Here is a 22,809-nt window from a genome sequence, read left to right as displayed (position 1 = left end):
CCCTAGCTTTGTTTTATTGAAGTTTTGTTACAAATGCCACTTTTATTAACATTACTCTTGACAGCCTGATAGCACGCATGCTGATTCGGGACCCACTGAAGCGTTCAACCCTGGAGGACATAGCGCGGGACCCTTGGCTGGTGGAGGGGGCTGGGGGTGCGGGGGCAGAGGTGTCGGAGGTGTTACCGTTGGTTTCACGCCAACATCTCACTGAGGAGGACCATGCACACATCATTCATAAGATGGTTTCTGGCAACATTGCCTCCATGGAGGAAATTCTTGAGTGAGTACCTGGAAATATGCAAGTCAGAGTCTTCATTTGTGTTTTTGTGTTTGTTTTTATATAGTACGTGCAGTATGGCAGTTTTATATTTCATTGTTTTATTTCCATTATTTGCAAAATGATCTTGGGTTGCATTAGTATCATAGAGAAAATTTGTGAATTTAGTCTTTTATTGGTATTTAAATGGTCCTTTAATGGTAAAATGCACCAGCTGGAGTGTCAGCCATTCCTGACATATAGGTTTCAGGTGTCTTAAAATTAGTGGAGTCTTTATTATTGTGTAATGCTATGTGGAGTGTAGGTCAGCCTCTTATCTGTATGTTCTGTAGTACAGTATTTTAGCCTTGTGTCTCCATGCTTCAGAGGGACTAATAAGGGATTTACTATTATGAATTACATTTCTGTTTATTCCTGTTAGTCACAGGAATGTCTCAGGGAACACCATTCCCATGGAAGAGATTCTTAGTTACTAGTCAAAGATTTTCCTCTTTTTTTTTTTTTTTTTTTTTTTTTTTAGTATGAAACTTGAAATTTTGTGTATTTGAGTCCATCCATAACTATTGTGGACAACAGTTGCCTAGCCATGTTCCCTTACACCTTCAAGGGGGTCATATGGAATTGACTGTTACCATGTTTACCATTCATTCCATCACTCACAAGATATCCTCAGGCAACATTGCTTTAGTAGAGGAGGTTCTTGAGGGAGTAACAGAAAACTTTTGGTCACTTTTTATTTCTCTTGCAATTTTTGACGGTGGTTTGTTAAGCATTCCTCTCCCCCACCATTCACCAGGTACTTTAATTCCAATAACTGCCTTCTGTGGATGACATTGGTTAGTAACAAAGCATTTGCCCTCAGGATTTTCATTTCTTGTCATCTTTCTGATGACAGCATGTAATTTGATCATATGTAATGTTTTGCTTTATTCTCGTAATTCACAGTATGCACAGTATGATCTGTAATTACATCGTACCCGTGATGTTCGGGAGCTGTGTACCTGAAAACTTTGTCAAAATTTTCATAGTTGTTGTGTTTTTGCTGGGCTGGTATGTTACTTGCTTATATTACACTTTCTGTTCTTGGTAGTTTAGTGGTCAGACTTTTTTGTTGGAATCCAGGTTATTTGCTTTATGCATCAGTTTGAACCCCGAAGAGGCAGTTGGAGGTTTTTACATCTTGTATAGTGATGCTGCCAAGGATGTACACTGGTCTCGTACCCTAAAATATGGTAGGCTATGGTAGCCTAACTTAGGTCTTAACACCTTGTAGAAGGCAGTCATGGACTGAATGTTTCCATTATCATTTTATACTTATTTTTCACTAGGTGGTCATAGGCTGCATTACAGCTCATTCATGGAAAGATGATGATTCTGGAGTATGTGAATAGCACTGTACTTCATGGATGTGCATTTCGATTGCTTAGCTGGGTATATTCCATGCAGTAGCACAATGAATGCTGTTTTGTTGTGATGCACAGTGGGCTGGACCGCAATGAGTATAGCCACATTACGGCCACATACTTCCTGTTGGCGGAGAGGAAGCTGCGCGCCCACCGTCTCCACCAGGCATCCCTTGCCACACATGCATCCATTTTGGCAGGAAGGTGAGTATGCACCACTGCTTAAATATGTTGATAGTAGATGAGAGGATAATTATAAATAGATAAAGTAATGGAGATAAATAGATAGATAGAACAGATGTTGGAGATTCATACGGATTAATAGGTACATCCTTATCTCTTCAGTTGGTGGAGAAAAAGGTCATGATGAAAATGACAGGGAGATAGTTACATTCATACATACACACTATACATACATATGTAGGCAGATAAGTAAATAAATGGAGATACAAATACATATATACATAGACACAGTATATAGTGGGTATAATGTTGATGTAGTAAAAAATAAGATAAAAATAAATAGGTGTGCATATAAATTGTGATGTTACTGAAACTGTCATGTAATTGCTGTAGTGTACATAGGTTGTGCAGAGGCACAGGATAGTTAGTATTAGAGTATCATTATTTTAGAATATCATATAAGAAGGCACCCTTTAAAGAAACTGTCAGGCATTAGCAAAAATAAGATGCAAAAGATTAATCATGTGTTATTGAAGAGGCTACTAAAGATAATTATTTCTGACCCCCTTCACAGCCACAGGCCTTTTAAGCTGAGTAAAATTGTTTTGTCAGTAGCAGAAATAAAGCATAAAAAGATTTCCTGGTACTGAAGAGGCTAAGTATAGTTAGATAGGATGGGAGAGAATAAGCACAGGAATGGATACCCAGTAAATTTGGTTCTTGTAATACACTAATTTATTGGCAGTCCTCACATTCAGTATCTGTCAGGGGTGCATTTAAGAATATCCTACCCTTTCCAGGATTAAAGAGTCTGACTAAAAATAGATAGGTAGGTAGATAGATAGATGGTTAAGATAGCTCAGTAGCAAGGGTAAGGAGTGACAGGAAGAAGTTTAAGGAGTTGTTACCCCTCCTGACATTGAGAGGGTGCACCCTCTGTGCTGAGGGGTCCTTGTATGTAGTGTGTGTTTGGAATGTAATTCTGTATGGTAGTAAAGTAATAGGAGGAGATGCATAAGCTCAGACAGAGTTGAGAATGATTAGATGGATGTGTAGTGCTTCCTTAAACTGAGAAGCTTGGGGGGATGGTTAGGATTGCAGTTGAAGAGTTGAGAAGCAGGATGGGGCATGAATGTATTAGCCTTGTGATGAGAAGTGTAATTTGAAATGGTATGGGCATGTGTAGAGGATGGAGGTTGACAACTGGTTGCAGAGAATGAGAGATTTGAATGTTGAGGGTAGAGCTGCGAGAAGTAGACCAAAAAAGACCTGGAACAAGGTCATACAGTTACCTCGGAGATAAGGGACTGAACATAGAGGCTGCTAGAGATCAAGTAGCATGGAGTGCCACCATTATGTGACCAAGGCTGATGCATGCAAGCATGTTGGGGCCTTAATGAATGAAACTAAAGGAATCAAAGAGATAGATAGTTTTAAGGTAGCAGTGGAACATTTATGAAAATTTTTCTCTAACATACAGTGGATCCCATAGCCAAAAAGAACATAAAAAATAGTGATGTGTAATGAAGACTTATCATACGAGTATGTAATGCCATTGCAATGTGTAAGAACAGAGTTGGAATGCAAATGTGGGCGATTGTGTGTGTGTATGCGCCAACGCAAGATCGTGCTAGAAGAGTGAGAGAAGAGTTCTGGACAAATGTGGAAGTGTGCATGGAAAAGTTTGGAAGGAATGAGAGAGTGTTTTTGATTGGTGATATGAATGGTAAAGTTGGTAATGTGAAGGTGGATGGAATAGTTGGTGAGTGGGGTGTGCCTGCTGAGATAGATGAGAATGGGAGTGCGTTAGTGGACATCTGTGCCGGGAGGGGGTTGGTGATAGCCAATACCCTCTTCAGGCATAAAATGATCCACAGGTATACATGGCGAGTGATGAGAAGGGTGGGTGGTGAACTGAATGAAAGGAAGGCAATGATTGATTATGTGTGTGTGGATGAAAGGATGCGAAGATGTGTAAAGGATGCAAGAGTGTATAGAGGTTGGGGGAGTGGACTTTCTGACCACTACTTGGTGGTGGCCAGAATTAGGATGCAAGTAAGATGGAGGAATAGAAGAAGGGAAAGACGAGAGGAAGGAGTAGTTGCAAGGAGAGTGGAAAGGTTACAAGAGGATGAGAAAAAGGCAGAGTATAAGAGAGAAGTGGAGGAACGATTGGGCAAATATGAATTGGAGCAGATGGGAGACGTGGAAGGTATGTGTAAGATATTTACAGAAGAATTATGTGCAGCATGTGATGTGGTGTGTGGAAGGAAGAGAAGACGGAGGGGGGTGCAAGGAACAGCGTGGTGGACTGAAGAGGTGAAACAGGCTGTGGCACAAAAGAAGAAAGCATACAATGAATGGATGAGAAATAGGGGCGTGGAAGAAGTTGAGAGGCGGAAGAGAGAGTTATATGTGGAAAGGAAGAGAGAGGTGAAAAGATTAGTAAGAGAGAGTAAGAAGAGAGTGGATGAGGAATTTGGAAGGAATTTGAGTGTAAAGTGGAGGGACTGTAAGAAAATGTTCTGGAGAGAAGTGAAAAGAGTAAGACAGGGTGGAAGTGAAGTTAGCAGGGGAGTGAAAGATAAAAATGGTAGATTACTAGTGGAGAAGGGAGAAAAAGTGAGCAGATGGAGAGAACACTTTAAGGAATTGTTGAACGTAGAGGATGGAAGTAATGCAAGTATAAGTGGCTGGGGAATGGCTGGGAGAAGGAGGGAGGTGAGAAGACAGGAAGAAATCAGTAGGATAGAAGTTGTGGAAGCAATGAAGAAAGTTAAATCGGGGAAAGCCCCAGGAATTGATGGAGTGTGTGGTGAAATGCTGAAGCATGGGGGAGAGATAGTAGTAGAATGGATGTGGAAGATGTGCAGATTGGCCTGGGAGGAAGGTAGAGTCCCGGAGGATTGGAAGTCAGGTATAATTATTCCCTTGTACAAAGGAAAAGGGGAAAAAGAAGTGTGTGGTAATCATAGGGGCATTTGTCTTCTTAGTATAATAGGAAAAGTGTATGGTAGGATACTTATAGACAGAGTTAGAGAAAGAACAGAGAAATTAGTTGGAGAAGAACAGGGAGGCTTTAGGAAGGGAAGAGGTTGTGTAGATCAGATATTCATTCTTAGATCTTTAGTGGAAAAGTTTCTAGAGAAGGGAAAGAAGTTGTATGCGGCTTTCATGGATTTGGAGAAAGCATATGACAGGGTGGATAGACAAGGATTGTGGAAAGTGTTAAGAATATATGGAGTAGATGGGAAGTTGTTGAATGCTGTGAAGAGTATGTACGATGGTGCGAAGGCTGCAGTGCGTGTGGATGGTGAACTAAGTGAATTTTTCTCTTTGATAGTTGGTTTGAAACAGGGATGTGTCATGTCTCCATGGTTGTTCAATCTGTACATGGATGGGGTAATAAAAGAGGTACAAGGTAGGGTAGTGGATGTTGGAGTGGCCCTAGTGAGAGAGGATAGTGTTTGGAAACTCCCTGTACTGTTGTTTGCAGATGATACTGTGTTGTTGAGTGAAGACGAAGGGGAGCTGCAAGGCTTGGTGGATGAGTTTGAGAGAGTGTGTAAGAAACGGAACCTAAAGGTGAATGTAGGGAAGAGTAAAGTGATGGTCTTTGAGAGACGTGAAGTTAGTGAATGTACAGAGAGGTTGGATGGTGAGGAATTGGAAAATGTGAGTATGTTTAAGTATTTGGGTAGTGTGATGAGTAAGGATGGAGGTTTGGAGGGTGAAGTGCTTGAAAGGGTACAGCAGGGAAGAAAGGTTGCTGGTTCCTTGAAAGCAGTGATAAGGAACAGGGAAGTGAGCATGGAAGTGAAAAAGTTACTACATGACAGTATTGTGATACCAACTCTAACGTACGGAAGTGAAGCTTGGACATTGTTGGAAGGACACAAGTCAAGAGTGAGAGCAGTGGAAATGAGTTATTTAAGAGGAGCCTGTGGAGTCACGTGGAGAGACAGGCTGACGAATGAGGATATAAAGGAGCGTTGTGGTGTGGATGTGGATGTGATAGGAAGCGTTATGAGGAACACACTGAGGTGGTTTGGCCATGTGGAGAGGATGGAGGGTGAAAGACTGACGAAGAGAGTGTACAGTATGTGAGTGAGGTGGAGGGGGGAAGAGGGAGGGGGAGGCCGAGGATGAGATGGAGGGATGGGGTGGAGAGGTATATGAGAGAGGGGGGTGTGAGTTGGGAGCAGGGCAGTGAAATGGCGGGGGACAGGGCGACTTGGAGGCGATTTGTTTGTGGCCACCCCAAACGGGATTGAGGCGTCTGGCAATAGATAGATGGATAGAAGAAGTGTGGGAGTTTTTAACAGGTATACTATTGGAATATTAGCCTCTTCCGACCAGTGTTTATATATTTATTTACTTTATTTATTTATTTATTTTTTGGTACCTTCAGATGATTTTAACTGTGGAGAAACCTCTTGTCACTTAAGAGGTTGGAAACACAATCCATGAAACTCCTCTGCCACAAAAAATTGCTTTGGAGCTAAAGACAGTCATAAAGTGGTAACAAGAATAAAACATAAATGCTGTAGAATACTCTGGCTGAAGGGTGTTAAGGGTTTTGATATATAATACAACAGGAATGAATAAAAACTATTGGAATATTAATTAGGTTTAGGAGTATTATCACACTCCAGCAACACTCCATTACAAAGCAGACTGTGGTTTGTGATAGCAGTTGCCAGCCTGTTTCTGAATCAACAGATTTAGGATTATTAAGTACTTGAATGGAATGAGCTAACAATGAATAGGTCTAAGTGGAAAAATAAGGAAGATGCCTTTATCCATAGTGAACTGAGTCTGGCTGCGATGATGATGGTGAGGGTGTGGATGATCATATACAGTACCTAATACCGTAGGAACAGATTAAACATAGGAATTGATGTGCCCAAACACCTCTCTGGAAAACAGGAAAGGCAGCAGTCTGGATGATAGCACTTGCCAGACTGTTTCTGAGTCAGCTAAGGGAGTGCCAGTGCCGTCACAGTTGTCCAAGGATGACATGAGTAATGGGGTCCTACACAGCAAGCTGTCTGAGGTAAGTCACCCAGGCCACACTCATGTTTTTTAAGGTGTTAGTATGCTGCTGGTGTTTTTGGTTACAGATGCTCCTCACTTTATGTCCCATGTGATGTATGCGGACAAAATGCTGCTATAACTCTTTCAATTTGAGCTGAATAAAATTAACAGGTACTTACAGGGACACAATTTGAAAAGATGTTAGCATACTGAAGGGTTTAGTGGAGAACATTCATAACCCCATAATTATGAAAAGTTTCATGAGTTGGATAAGAATACATGTTGGTAGTGAAAATATAATACAGAAGAGGCAAGGTGTCTAACTCCTTCCCATTGACTCATTCAGTATAATATCATCATCATCATCATCATTATTGTATCATCACCATCATCATCATCATTGTCATTGTCATATTCATCTTCTGTGCCTTGATCCATCTTAGGAATCTCTTGGCAGGGGATATCCATGACAGAACTGCCTCCAGGGTACTTTGCCCTCACATACCACTGTTGCTCTTTAAACACTCCACTTCCTCTTTGTACACTGTTACCTGTACTGCTCTGTTTTCACCTTAGAAACCTTATACGATGTGGAAGAAGGGTGGGGCAGTGTATAGGTGAGAGAGAAGAAAGATTGAGTGAGTGAGAGAGGTATGAGAATATAAAATAGCCTTGAGGCAGTTATGTCTTGGCCATCCCTTGTTGCCTGTTGGGTTGTCCTTGGAGGGGGTGAGGCAGTGCAGATGATGGTGATGGCATTCTCATACTTAGAGTCAGTGGGAAGGATACTGACATCTGTCTGTGGCTGTGGGATCCTTCCAAAATTGATGAAAATAACCTGGTAATAGCAAGAATGTTGTATATTAAGGAAACTGTCACTGTAGTATTGGACAGGGTGAATTGGGATTATTTGTAACCTCTAATTGTTTTGGTCCTGTTAGTGCAAGAGGTATAGGAGTTTATCTGTTTTACATGCCTCCCACTCATAGCTGAGAAATTATAAGCAAAGACATCAGATCAGTACTGAAACAACTTCAGACAAAGCAACTTAAAATGAGGAGTAGCTGTAATGGTTTTCCTGGATGTGGCCTAGAGTTTGGAGTGTTTGTGTATGAGGTCATGCTTCTGAGTCTTAGTTTCTCAAACTAATAACCTTCCATCACAGTGTGGTCCTTGTATATCTTCATTTCAGATTTCGTCCCTCATATGTGTTTTCCTTATTCCTGTTTCTAGATCGTTCCCTTTCCTTCAAATGCACAGTTCAGGCTGTAGTTTTCACACACTTTCTTATTTTATGACTGGAAAGAAGTTGTTGCAAGTGTTTCACACAGAAAGAATCCCTGTTGTCCAGTTCTAAGAAGGTAGTTAAAAGCTTTGCTAGACTACATGAGGAACAATTTGCAACAATGTTCTTACTCTTGCAGTCTGGAATTGCTTTGAACTACTGGCAGCAGGTCTTCATTTGTTGTGACACCCTTGCTAAAGCTCCCTGTAAGCTAGGAGCGGTATGAGAAGGTGAGAAGGAATTATGGGTCACAGTTGTGCAGTGGTAGGGTATAAACTGAGATTATGATGATGGCAATTTTCTGGTCATAACCACATCAGTACAGTGTTTTTTTTTTTTGTTTTTTTTTTCATTCTCTCATCTCCAGATGATTTTGTTCATTTTTAGGGGAGATATTTTAAACAGAAGGGGGTAGATTTTTACCCATCACAACTAGGTATCCTTCCTAAGTTGAATACAGTACTGTAGTCTGATGATAAGCCTGATTAAAGTTAAGAAAAAAATAATCATAGTGAATGGGTAAATTTTTGTACTAGTTAACACAGATATCAATGCATTTGCTTGCTGTTCATATCAGTTCTCTGTGCAGTCTGAATCTATGATTACTGGGCATAGTATTTCATTGTTCTGAAAATATCATAATTGACACATTCATTTCATTATCCATTATATCAGTCTGGCAGTAAACTGTGCAACTTACCATCCATGTATGTAACTGATTTAGATGTTTGAATAGGTAGATGGATGGGTGTTATACTGTAGTACATAGTGCTTGACTACAAGAAAATCTTGTTCTCTCCTGCATTTCCATTGTCCGATGACTCTACCTCCCTCTTACCTCCTCCTGCTGCTCCTCCTCTTTCTTGTAATGAAATACAGTAAGAAGTAAACCTTAATCCCTTTAGTATGAAAGATCATCCTTAAGCTAAATGAAATTACCAATATCCAAGTAATATTATTGCAGTACAAAAAATGATATTGTTCTATGAAAAGGGTTTATGAAGAATTCTTGTAACCCCTGCATTGTGAGAGATGTCCCCCTAGCTGAATAAAATTATGTGATGATTACTAGAATAAAATGTGATATCATACTAAAGGGTTTAAGTCTGTACATGTTTTTACATTTGGATGAGTACTGTACACTTAACCTTTATCTTACCTTAATTAGAAATAAGAACTTTCTGGCTATGTTACAGAGTTGTTGATACCATAGTTAAATTTAAATGACCTTAGTTGACCTTCATAAAATAAAGCACTCCATTTGATACATAAATAAAAATTATTCTCCTTTTTCACCCCATTTTTAAAGTCAGTGAAACTTTCAGTTTCATTAACTGTAAGCTTCCTTGTTAACCGAAACAGACTGTATAGTAAAGAGTATTTGCTCATTTGGCCTCAGTATGACCCTTTTCCTCACTTGACTTAATAGTGTGACACCAGAGGTAGTGTAGACCTCTTGTTTGACCTCTGGTTAACCCCTTGACTCTCTTGATCTTTGAGAATACTATTTCCACAGATTGCATAGTAGCTTTTCAGAGTAACTTTACATTTTTTTATGACCCTAAAGTAAGTGGTAGCCTCTTAGTTGACCTCAGAGTGAGCATGTATTACAGCAAAATGGTGACATAGAAAGTGGCAGTCAGGTGCTAGGTGGCCCAAGCAAATCCAACGGTCTGGCCAGAGCACGCAAGACCAAATTTAACTTGACGCAGTGAGCAGAGGGGGGGATACCGGAGGGTGAAAAATGAGGGTGAGGTGACCTGCTGAGTGGTGCCGTAGTGACTCACCCATAGCATGTTTACCTCTTCACTGCCATAGGGTACTTTGTTGTCACCTTATGTTAGGGAGGGGTGCAAGGACTGCTGTTTGGCATCTGAATTTACACAACGCTTTATATTGCTAAGTGAAGATAGTGTATGCTTTATTCTCACCTGCAGCTCTGCTGTCATCTGGCAATAAATAGGGAACTGTTACCAATGGAATATTGTACCAACCTGTCAAGTTTGATATAGCTGTTTTATCTTTTATAGCTATCATGTCATTTTATTTGACTAAGCCACATGATGAAGAATATAATGGGGCTAAAATGACACCATTTTTTAAGGTATTTTACTGGTGACATGTTTAATCGTCTTGTTAAAAATTTTGTCTTGCTGAAAATTTTGGACAACAGAGCATATGGAATTACTGGTTAGTGCAGAAAGTAAGTTGACAGTCAGTCAGCAGGAGTTCATCCCTGGTGCTGTGTTCATATGGCAGTGAAGAGGTCAATTCAGAACTGAGTTACAGAGTAGCAGCATCTTGCCCTGACTCACCCTGACAGTTGAATTAACAGTGCATCATGCCTTGTATCATAAGTAAATGAATAATCTTAGTGATACAGTATTTTGGATGAATAAGTCTATTAATGGTATGCCATAGGTACACATCCTCTAGTATATGCAGGCAAGTTATATGTAATTTGGTTCTCAGCAAAGTGGAGTATGGCAGTGTGAAATTAATGTGGATACTTTTGTTTCCATGTCTTCAGTGGCTCCAGATCTAGTGTTGCAGATCCTTTTTGTTTGTGTGACTAGGTGACAAATTTGCTCCAGATTTTTATTATCCTCATTTTGACAATAGTTTGTACAGTATATATTTAAAATACACTGCAGCAAAACAGCCTCAATTCATTTGCTGCTGTAGATGCTACATCGTAATTTTTAAGTGAGAGAGAAGGATGACCTGTTTGTGTAATGGATATATAGATATTTTTTTTAGGTTAATAGCTTTTACATAAGTATATTACAACTACCTGTATCTTGGTTTTGACAACAGTAATATATGATGTAAACCATTGGCCTTAGTAGAAAAATAAAGCCAGAACGTGGATAGGGAGATGTAGAGTGATGACTTCTGGCTCACAGGTTTCAGTGGTGTTGAATAAGTATTGTTTTGAATTTAAGTACAGTTTGTATATTAGTGTGGTGCATGTTTTTTGGAGAAGAACATCCTACTTCTGTATTTATCCTGTATATAGATTCAACCACCCTGTTTGTATTGATGGGAAATTATGATGTAAATGATGATAATGATCAAACTCCTGATTTTATAAGCTGATTATGGGAAACTACATTTGCTGAAGTAATGATCATGGAACTTTATAAAGAATATCACTTGAAAATTGGAGGGGGAAGATCTGAAGCAGGAGTACTACTGTAGTAGTAGTAGTACTGTAGTAGTACAGTAGTAGTAGCAGTAGTAGTAGTAGTAGTAGTAGTAGTAGTAGTACTAGTAGTAGTAAGAGTGTGTGTGTGTGTGTGTGTGTGTGTGTGTGTGTGTGTGTGTGTGTGTGTGTGTGTGTGTGTGTGTGTGTTGTGTGTGTGTGTGTGTGTTGTGTGTGTGTGTGTGTGTGTGTGTGTAGACTTTATGAGAGAGAGAGAGAGAGAGAGAGACCCACCTGCTCATCACGTGACCAGATACCAATACTGTATTTTATTGGACAACATCGCAACCACGTCACTCTCCCGGGCACGGGAACCATGTTGGACTGGGTGAGACCATCTTAGCTGTATTCTCCTCGGATTTGGGCTGTTTTGAACCGTTGGTTCCGTATTGGACATGTGCAGCCGTATTACAGCAATATATTGGATTATTATTTGTGGTCTCCATCTTGGACGTTAAACATCTTAGACAAACTCGTCTTGGACGTGAGGGTACTGTATGTGGTATTTAAAGATAGCACCACCATCATAAAATTTCATAATGGTAGCAAGAAACTAATAAAGAAAGATAATAGAGAAATACAATTTTGCCGAAGTTATTCCCAGGACACCTAGAGGACATTTTCTTTAATGTAGACTGGGAGAAAAAGGAAATCAGTGTTACCGGTGAGCAAGTGAACAATTGAAGATTTGCTGGCAACATAGTTCTTTTCAGTGAACCAGGGGAGGAACTACAAGAAATTATATCCTATCTGGTCAGTCAGAGTCTGAAAGTTGGCTTGAAAATTACCGGTAATACAGAGATGAAAATTACGTTTCGTATATGTTCATTCCCATCCAGTTAAAATAGATGAAGAACTGGAATGTGTAAAGAGTACATATAACAATACCTTGAACAGGCAGTTCAGGCAGACCTAACCCATGAAAGGAAGTCAAATGATGAAAAAGAGTGAGATGGAGGGCTTTGGTAGACTAAGCAACTGCTCGAATGATAAGCAGTTGCCAGTATGTCAAAAGAGATGGTTATATGACCAGTGCTTCCATCCTGCTTTAAGTTAAGGAGTCTAAAAATATGTGTAGATCATAAACTTAGGAGAGGTCAGAGAGGAATGGAAAAAAAAAGATGAAGAACTGGAATGTGTAAAGAGTACATATAACAATACCTTGAACAGGCAGTTCAGGCAGACCTAACCCATGAAAGGAAGTCAAATGATGAAAAAGAGTGAGATGGAGGGCTTTGGTAGACTAAGCAACTGCTCGAATGATAAGCAGTTGCCAGTATGTCAAAAGAGATGGTTATATGACCAGTGCTTCCATCCTGCTTTAAGTTAAGGAGTCTAAAAATATGTGTAGATCATAAACTTAGGAGAGGTCAGAGAGGAATGGAAAAAATTGTGAGGTGTCACATGAAGAAATAAAAAGAGTGCTTCGTTGATAAGAAACCAAATGAAAGTAGAGGATATAATCGCTACAATCAAAAAACATAAATGAATGTGGGCAGGTCACATACTTTGTAGAACAAATAGGTGTGGGCTGGTCACATCCCGTGCAGAACAAATAACAAATGGACTATCAGAGAAACTGAATACAGAGGACAGGATGATGAGATGAGATTCGGAGATTCGCTGGGATTAGATGGAATGTCTAACAGCCAAGGGGTCAGTGCACAGAAAGGTGCAAGAGGCCTTTGTCCTGGTGTGGACTGACTCAGGTGCTGCTACTGATGATGATGATAAGCAATCCCCAACTTGGACTGGGAACAGTTCAAGAATTTGGAGTTTGTTGAAACACATTTTACCGATTTACCACAAGACTCATAAGCGTATCATAAAACACCCTTGGCATTAGTACGCTAGTCAGGAATGAGACAGTCCCTAGCGTGTATTCAAAATAAACCTTGGGTGTTAGCACTGAAGTGCAGATATTCGATGTAGTATGGAGTGTTGGAGGATTGCTGAGCCTGAGAGGGCTAAGTCTGTCCCCAGAGTCAGTGGATTAAGTCTGTCCCCAGAGTCAAAGATGTTAAGAAAAGGAAAGAAGGAAAAAAAAAAAAAATCTTCTCCCAGTCAGCCTTCCAGCAAATTAACATAGCAATTTAGTCTCTCTTCCTCATACTGATTACCTAATTACCTGCTAAACAAACCAACAGAATATCAAGATTTTTATCCATTTCATTGTCACCAGGCAGCCAACTAACATTCCAGTTTAACTGTATCTTAATCATAAGTTCCCTTGCACTTCATTTTATTACACAGTAATACCAAGGCTAGAATATAAAAGACATCATTGTATTGAAAGGTTTATAGAGATCTTAAACCCTTCTCTGGAGAGCTTCCTTTCAGGCTGAATGTAATTGTCAATAACAAGATGAAAAATATCATATTCACAGAGTGAACTTCTCTTCCTCTTGCCAACCAAACAATAATCACCCTTTGGTCCCTTTCCTTCCCAGCTAACCAACACCTCCTTTTACCATCTGTTCCTCTTCCCAACTACCCTACTACCTGCTAAGCCAGGGTTGCTCAACCATTTCTGCAGAAGGAGCAAAGTTTACATACATCAAGACTTTGTGGATTGCCTTCCTACAGTGCATGCATGTAAAAGAGAGAAGAGCACAGACTTTTCCAAGGGGTATATGGTTACCACCCAGCATCCAGCGGCAGTATAACTCACAGTGTGTTACACAGCTAGTCTGGTTATTGACTTTAGTCGAGTCATGGTACAGTACTGTACTTGTTTTACTGACCATAAGAGCAGTCATGAGAGGCAGATGTTACTGCCTAAAATGTAGACACCATTGTCTATCAAGCAAATGTAAATAGGGTATATTCTCTTAATTTTTGGTGGGGGCCAGTGCACCCATGGTTGGGCATCCCAGTGCTAAGCAAATGAGTGGAGAAAAAACTTTCATCCATTCTCTCTCTCCCAATCAGTCAGCTAGCATCCCTGTTTAGCATGTATTCCCTTTACTAACTGCTTAACTACTGAATGATCCAAAGGCACTAATGTCGTGTCTGTGCGGGTATTGGAGTCAGAGCAGCAGTGAAGACCTCCCCTCCTCCCCAACCACATCTTTTCTCGGCGATTCTTGAGCGTCTCGGTAACGTTTGCCGACTCCCTCTTTCTCTTCCTCTCTCTGTTACTTTCTCACTTTCACTCACTTCTCCACTGTCACATTCAGTACAATGTAGAGACACATAACCACCCCCTATAGAAGTCACATAAGTATTTAGTGATATCTGTACTCATTCTTTTGTACGGTTTACACTCTTATACTGCTGTAGGTGCTGTTTTCTGTTCCATGCTTTTCACATGCACACTTATAAGCTTGTTCTGAGTTGGAGTAATATGAACAGTAACCACTGTAAATGGTAAAGAAAGACCTAGTTAGATAATATTGAAATTGGCCTGTTGTTTATTTAATTTTTAATGTGTAATTTTGTTATTATCACTGTATTGTTCTACACGTGAGATTGAGCATAAGCTTGATTTAATATGGTGATATTCTTAATATCACTTTTACTCCCAGATACCTAACTTGGAGAGTGTCCTAGTAGTAGATAGACTAATGAAGGCTGTATCTTAATTGCTCCAGTTCTACAAATCTCTCAAGTTGCATAAGATCACCAGGAGAGAGCAAGAATATATTATAATGCAAAAGAGGTCTCCATATTGAAGGGGGATAGTGTAATATTGTTCACAGGATTAACGTGTTATGAATACTATTGTATTATGTATAACTGTTGGAGGCAGATACTGCAAAAGGTGTGTGTTGTTGATTAACCTCAGTCTTTCTGGCTGAGTAGACCCATCAATAGCAGTGAAGCAATCACCCTTGCAGGATTGTCCTGTGCAGTTAGCCTATGTTCCCTTGCAATTGACCGTGCCTTACCACAATGAGGTGTGGGGAGGAGTGTGGAGATTTGGCTCCTGGATGGGTACCACATTTGTGTCTCCACCCATTTAACAGGGATGCCATAGTTGGCTGCACATCATCCCCCATTTTTGGTTATGGGGTTACCACCCAACATCATAAATGGATTCCTGGGTTACAGGAAACCATTAGGTTAGGCACTCAGTGTAGAACCACCTGAAGTGGAAAGGAGAGAATAAAAAGTGACAGGAAGGAAAGGGAGCAGTAGGGAAAGAGGAGAGCAGACACAGAAAAAGAATGATAAAGGCAAACGAAGATGTAGGCAGCACTGCATCAAGCGAGTGGATGATGGTCACCACCATCTACCATAAAAAAGTTGTGTGCTAGATGCATGTGCTCCTATCCCCTTAGGTAGAGAAGTGTCAACTCAGGAGAATAAAGTCATCTGAAGATGATCAACAAAAAATCCTCATGAGTCTTCCCAGGGCACTTGAATTCTTCCCCAGCCGAACAGCATTGTCATACATTAGTCAGAATAAAAAGTTTAAGCATAGACAGTCGTCATTATACCTGAGGTGTGTGCTCTAAAGTACAATAAAAGTCCTGTACAGTAATCTGAATGGCAGGGGACCGAGGGTCTTTTGGACTATTGTGTTTTGGGGGGACTATTGTAAGGGACCTTTGAAAACATTAGAAATATGTACATGATCATTATGTAAACACTTAAAATTATATGGGTTATTGTTTTAGACACCAGAAATGCATAGAAGTGTGACTGAATAGTTGCAGGCAGGTACATCCGAGCCAGATAAATCCCTAGACAGAGCCCAGAAAAAAAAACTGGAAAAATTTTGCCTTGAAGAATTTGGAGTATTGGGATATTCGGATTATTGGTGGTGGGATGGGAGGACTTTTACTGTACCATTGTTTTTTCCCACTCCATAGTTAGCACTGAGAAGTGGGTGGGATGCACTGATTATCCAGAGGGTTCTTAGAAAAAAATGTTGTCATGGCAGTGCAGTGCTTGCTGTTAGACTGCTGTGGAGTAGGGCTGCACAATTTTGCTGTGATTGTTCCCAACATCTGGTACCATAATTGGAGAAACTGACAAATCAGATTTAGAGATAGCACTGGAGATTTACCATGGATTTTATCTGTAATGTACTGGGGAATTAATTGCAAAAAAGAAAATTAAAAAGGCATCCTATAATGAGGACTTGCCACACTGCATTGTTCAGCAATTGAGTGGGCTAACTTCTCCATACAAAAGAGACACTTGTTTTGTAGAGAACACTGTCTTTTGTTTTGCTTTGGTCTTGAGTAGTGATTGTGTTATGCTGTTCTGTGCACATGTGACCCCATCAATTGGGTGCCACATTTTTTTTCTTATATGCTTTTGCTGCCTTGGATGCATTTGAGTGTTTTATTCAGGCTAATTTGAGATTATTTTATGAAGGTAAGGAAGATTATGAACATTCCAGAGGTTCCCAAAGACAGTATTGTACCTATTACCTGAAAATTTCTCTCAGCTGAACAAAATCGTCAGAAGTTAGTACAGTACAAATAAGCCAAAAGAAATATATCATTGGACTTAAGGGGTTAATATATTGACATATAGATACAGAATGGAAACAAGATGAAAAGTTGGTCAGAAATGAATCGTTCTCCATTTTTTCCAGTTGTTGTAGTTGTAGCAGAATGTAATACTATACTGTACTGAAAATGACATGTTCCATCATCATTATGGGAGATTTGGAGCAGCTTTCTTCATGGCAAGTAGATGTATGCTTTTATTATTTGCACATGTAACATATTTTATTTATTTATTTATTTTTTTAAGTAATAAATTGAATTATTTTGTTTGGGGCTGCTTTACTGAAAATGAATTATTTAAATAAATACTGTAAATATATAAATCATATACTGCCACTAGGGGTGTATGGCAGTCTCCTGCCCTTACATGTTCCTGACTACAGTAGCCTAGCCTCAGACCCTGCCTCAAAGGGGGTTTTATGGGACTTACTGTTGCCATTACTCTACAAAACATTTAAACACACCTGTGCCACCATTTACATTAAAGGATAATAGATTATATATTCATACATGAAGTGTTGAGAATCAGAAGTGCCAACTCACCAAAATTATTATTTGAGAAAATTGAGTTTCTCTAGCAGGTTATCATACTTTTTTTTTTTTTCCCCATTAGAGAAGTATGCAACAAGGATCAGTGTTACCGCTTTGAGGACTTCCTGTGAAAATGAGAACAGATAGACCAATACTATAGACAGACTTACTTTTGACCCCCTAGTGAGTTGGCCTTATGATTCTGACTGCCTTGTATTATTCAGTGTAGAGTGTTGGTTACTGTTGCTAGAAATGTGTTTGTTGTAAGATGTGAATTAAGAAGGCTAAATATATTAACATACTGCCTTTTACATAACCTTTGATAGAGTACAGAAAATTACCAGACACTCATAAGGTAGTCGAGTTATTGCACTATATAATATCCATTGAAAATGTTGTTTTGCTGTGTTTAGAACTGTGCATAAGTGGAAATGTGATTGTTCCAAAGGCAAGAAAAATTCTCATCACTGTTTCTTAAATAACTTGAAACAGAATACTGTACAGTACTATACGACATGTACAGTATATATATCGTGTAAATTGTGGGTGGTTGTTTTTATAAATATATTTAAAGTTAAGAATGTGACTGTTTGGATGATAAAAGAGTTGTCATCACTTCTTCCTACATATGTCGAGAATGAGCACTAAAAGACACTTATGTAAGATAAATATGTTGGAGCACTAATCAAAAAGTACAGTATGTAATTTGTTGGCCATGGAGCTTACTAACACCGTAACACTGCATGCTAGATAATCAAGGTGCCATAGCTTTTAAGGTGGTAATTATAATGTTTGTTACAACTAAACTTTCAGTCCAACCATGCTCTCGGTTCTTTCAGTATTTCTGTATCCTTTGTAAACTCGTTGTATTGCATTCCTTAATTCTGTTTCCTTCAATGCTTAATACTCCCCCCCCCCTCTTTCTCTCTCTTCAGATTGTTTCTCCTTTCCCCTGTTTTCATATATCAGATCTCTCTCTCCTGTTCTCCCATCTCTGATAATCTCCTCCTTTACTTTCCTTTCTTTATCCTTTCTCATGTCTTCCTTCCTTCTGTGTATTGCCATCTTCCATTCCTAATCTTTTGGAGTCATAGCACTTCCCTCAGTTGAATAAAATCATCTGGTTGTAACCAGAAGGAAAACATCTAAAAATGTCCCAGTAATTGCCATGGCGTGTTTCTAAAAGTAATACTGTATTATGAATTTTCAGAGAAGCATTTTATAAATTTCAAATGTTTGTTAACTGCACTTTTATACTCCTCTGATGCTGCTTTAAAAGTATGGCCGTAGTGTCCTCAAGTGTAAACTGATATTGTTAACTAACATCTGTTTCAAGTTGATGCTTTGTAGGAAAATGGCCTAGTTTATGATAATTTAAGTCTTTCAGAGTAGTTTATATAAGTTGGTTTGACTAGTAACCACAGCTGTGTGTGAAAGTATATACAGAAAAGTGAAAGGTATACCCAGTGAACTTTTAACTCCTTCTTTATGAGATGTCTCCCCTAAGATTAATAGAGCTGTCAGGTGACTGCAAGAATATGGTGAAAATGACATCATTGTTTGTAATCCCTTCATTGCGAGAGATATCCCATGAGGTGAATAAAACTGTCAGGCACCTAGACAGAATTTATAAAAGTGTCATCATAGAGAAAAAGTTACTGGATGCCATTGATAAACGCTTCACCTCAGGAGGGGGCTTCTTATTCTTGAATAAATTCATGCAGCGATTGCAGGAATGAATTGAAGACATCATTGTATTGAAAGGGTTAAGCTATCTAACAAAATTTGTCATTTTCTGAATTTCCCTTTTTTGAATATAAGTATTCTGTGAACCGTTCTTTAAGAAGTAGCTTCCCAATCCTGACACTTGATAATTACCCGTGTCAGTAAGGCATGTCTTCACCCCCCCCCCCCTCCCAAATGTTGGAAGGTATTTGTCACTTGTTAATTCAGTATGTCAAGTATAGTTATGAAATGAAACTTAAGTCTCCCGTTAAGGCACAGAATAAAACATTAATCTCCCCTTTTCTGTTTTCAGTTTTGTATGTCTTCTTAAATGAATATAATATTGCAACCTGTACTATATATTGTGCCCCTGTTTCCTTTTTCTAGGTTCGTAGTGGTGGTGCAAGAATGAGGACCTTCAGCATCCTGGAGGAAGAAGAGGAGGAAGAGGAAGAAATGAAGGAGGAGGACAGACGAGGGGGTGAGGAGGAGGAGCGTGGACAGAGGTCAAGGTCAGGCTCTAGGTCAGGGTCACGCAGTGGGTCACGGTCGGGTTCAAGGTCAGGGTCAAGAAGGGGGTCGAGGGCATCCAGTAGCTCGTCTTTGAAGGAGAAGTGCGTAAGGGACATGAAGCTTGACCTGAGCCTCCTGCATAGGCTGGAGTGTGTGCGGCGAGGCTCAGGGTCACACCAGGGCTCTGTTGGGTCACATCAGGGCCCCCTTGTCTCTCATGGGTCCCACCAGGGCTCACTACAGGGGTCTGCTGCTACCTCTCCCTCTGCTGATGAAGCCTCTCTGCCCGAACCCCCCTTTCCCCCGTCCTCCAATATTGGGGTAGGGCGAGGGAGAGCCAAGAGTGCCGGGACATCCCCTGCCACCACCCCTCCTAGCAGCCTACCTGCCGTGCCTCCTCCTGGTCCACCTCCTCCTGGCCCAACCACACTACCACCCCCGGCACGAGCCACTCCACAGTCCTCGGTATCCTCATCACCCACATCAGCAGCCTCCTCACCCACCTCGCCTGGCCCCCTTCCTGCCTCACCCAAGAGCCAGGGTGCCTTCTTTAACAACCACAAGTTCAAGACCCTGCCATCGCCCAACAGACGCCTTCACTCCGTCCGGTCCTCACCCCAGCTCATGCTTAACGAGATTTTCGAGGAGGGTGAGAGCGATGGTGAGGGTGGAGGTGGGGCTGGACGGAATGGAGTGAGTGCAGTTGGAGGTGCTGTGGCCTCCCCAGTGGTGATGCGGCGACACCGGCTGGTTAGGTCACGTACTGCTTCCTGTAGCTCCTCTGATGCTTCTGATGATGACCAGGAGGGCAGGAAGCGGCGGCAGCAGCGCGCCCTCACTCGGCATCTGACTCGAGACTCTCAAGACGAACCCACCGACCAGGACACTGCCCCTGTTGAAGAGAAGGCAGATGATGAAGCTGGCACAGAGGATGGTGGGGCTGGGGCTGGGGCCAACAGGGGTGGACGGCCCCTTTCAGCTGCATGCGATGATGAGCATAAAGCAGCGCCCATAAAAGAAGAGACTGGGAGCACAGAAAACATGCTGGACATTGATACCACGCTCAGGGAGAGTCGCTCACTCAATTGTATAGTGACTGCCAGTGGTGAGCCTCAGGATACCACACCCTGCAGTATCTCCCAGGCCTCCCTCCTTGACCACACTGTTTCCCTCGACCACTCAGCCCCAGGACCCACCACCGTCACAATTTCCAATGATAATGTGACCACCATTTATATCGATAACCAACCCAGTTGCCAGGAGGATGGTGGTGGTGGTGGTGGTGGTGGTGGTGGTGGTGGTGGTGGTGGGGGTGGGCTGGGTGTGGATCGTGTGGTGATCAGGGTGACAGATGACAGCGGTGAGACAGTAAAGGAACCTGAGAGTCCTGATGTTAGGGTGGCAGAGGGAGGCGTGAGGTGTGCTAGTGAGGTGGTAGTGGGTCTGGTTGATTCGCCTCGTACCCGGCCCGTGTCAGACTCTGGCCCACCTCGGCCAGCCCTGACCCCAGCCATCACCAAGTCTGCTTCACATGTAGAGTCCCTGGCTGGATGTGTGGAACGGCCGGGTGCCAAGATGCCGCTGCGGACTAGTGCCACCAATGGGTCCCTGGGGGCAGGGCGGGGCCAGTACGTAATGGACATCAACCAAAACCCCGGCAACCGAAAGAATCGCTCAGACAAGTCCAATGGGGTTCTGGCCATTCAAGGCACATCCAAATGTTGCAGTTTATCTTGAGGTCCCAGCCATGCTGGTTGAGCACAGTTACTGGGAATACAGTACTGTATCCCCATTGGATTTGGGTGGACACTGTATCGAACTGACCAAAACAGTGTGCACATCAAGTGATAGTTGAAAATCTAAATACAGTTGCTCTCAAGAGTCCCTGGACACTGTGAGTCTTTGTCAACACTGATGGAGTATCTAGTCTTCAACTGAATTGCTAATTGGTCAGTATTGTTTGCTGTAGATGTTACCTGTGAAGTACTGGTTATATAAATACTGTACTAGATGTTGCAGTATTTCAATACATTAATGTCCTTGCATAAAAAAGTTGCATTCTGAATACGTGAAGTGTTGCCAAAAGACCTTACAATAATACTCCAGGGTTTCTTTGAGTGAAAATGTACAAGCACTGTTCCCATGCCACCAAAATGTGTGTGTATGATAACATGGCAGTGACCAAAAAAAAGAAAAAGAAAAAAAAAAAAACTGTGTGTGCCGTATGCCTGTAGTACCAAAATGTGTGTGCATGTTCAGTGGCCATATTACCAAAATATTACATTGTGGCCATATCACCATAACCTGTGCATATTATGGCCATACTACCAAAATCTGGGTGCATATTATGGCCATATTACTAAATATATGTGCCTATCATGGCCACATTACCTGATTCCATGTGCATTTTTTGGCAGTATTAACAAAATCTTATGTGCATTGTGGCAATGTGACTGAAAAAAAAAATCTGTGCATGCAGTTTGGCAGTATCTCCAAATCTGTTTGCATTTTAATAGCTGCAGTACCAAAATCCATGTGCACATATTGCCACACCACCAAAATCTGTGCATTGCGTCTGACTTTGCGATTAATAAGCAACAGTTAGTCCCCTGGTAAACCGGGACTTCAACAGACCACAACCAGTTCTCTGTTTGTACATATGGTTATTTTAAGTTGGTGATGCGTTTATTCACCTCTGGCCGGCTCCAGGAGTGAGCGTATCATCACTTGTTGACTGCTTTCCTTCCTGCTGCCCTCACCTTCTGCACATTTTCCTACCTTCCCTTGTTCACCATTTAAATAAATACTCCCTCCTTCCCTCACCTTCACATGCTTCCTCCCTCCCTCCCCCACCTTTGAATATTCTTTCCATCACCTTTGGAAACTCCCTCCATCACCATTGAATACTTCCTCCCTCACTTTTGAATACTACCTCCCTCCCTCTTTCACTTCTGAATACTCCCTCCCTCTGTTACCTTCATATACTCCTTTCTTCTCTCTCACCCATATCTCCGGACATTTTACCTTCCTCTCCCCACACCTCTGGTCATACTCCCTTCCTCCCTCCCCCTCCCTCTCTGGATTTTTCCATTCCTCTTTTGTCTATCCCCCGTAACTGGACTTATACCCCCTTCTCTCCCTCCCCATTTGAATATTCCCTTTTCCCCATTCTGTCTCCTTAA

General features: G+C 41.2%; 1 protein-coding gene across 1 annotated transcript in view; it reads left to right on the top strand.

The window, feature by feature from the left end:
* The window catches only part of Snrk (SNF related kinase), a 96,646-nt gene extending 75,282 nt beyond the window's left edge, over positions 1–21,364 (top strand). The window contains exons 6-10 of the mRNA XM_080275674.1: positions 65–283; positions 1,762–1,887; positions 5,676–5,690; positions 6,796–6,922; positions 19,502–21,364. Coding sequence (XP_080131800.1) covers positions 65–283; positions 1,762–1,887; positions 5,676–5,690; positions 6,796–6,922; positions 19,502–21,364 — 2,350 coding nt within the window. The remainder of the gene's footprint in view (positions 1–64; positions 284–1,761; positions 1,888–5,675; positions 5,691–6,795; positions 6,923–19,501) is intronic.
* The last annotated feature ends 1,445 nt before the right edge of the window (positions 21,365–22,809 follow it).

This window comes from Coenobita brevimanus, chromosome 62 (assembly GCF_032717465.1).
Source record: "Coenobita brevimanus isolate Jiangsu-jjx chromosome 62, ASM3271746v2, whole genome shotgun sequence".
Taxonomy (NCBI): domain Eukaryota; kingdom Metazoa; phylum Arthropoda; class Malacostraca; order Decapoda; family Coenobitidae; genus Coenobita; species Coenobita brevimanus.
The sequence above is the reverse complement of the archived record's forward strand: the minus strand, read 5'-3'. Positions and strand labels throughout refer to the sequence as shown.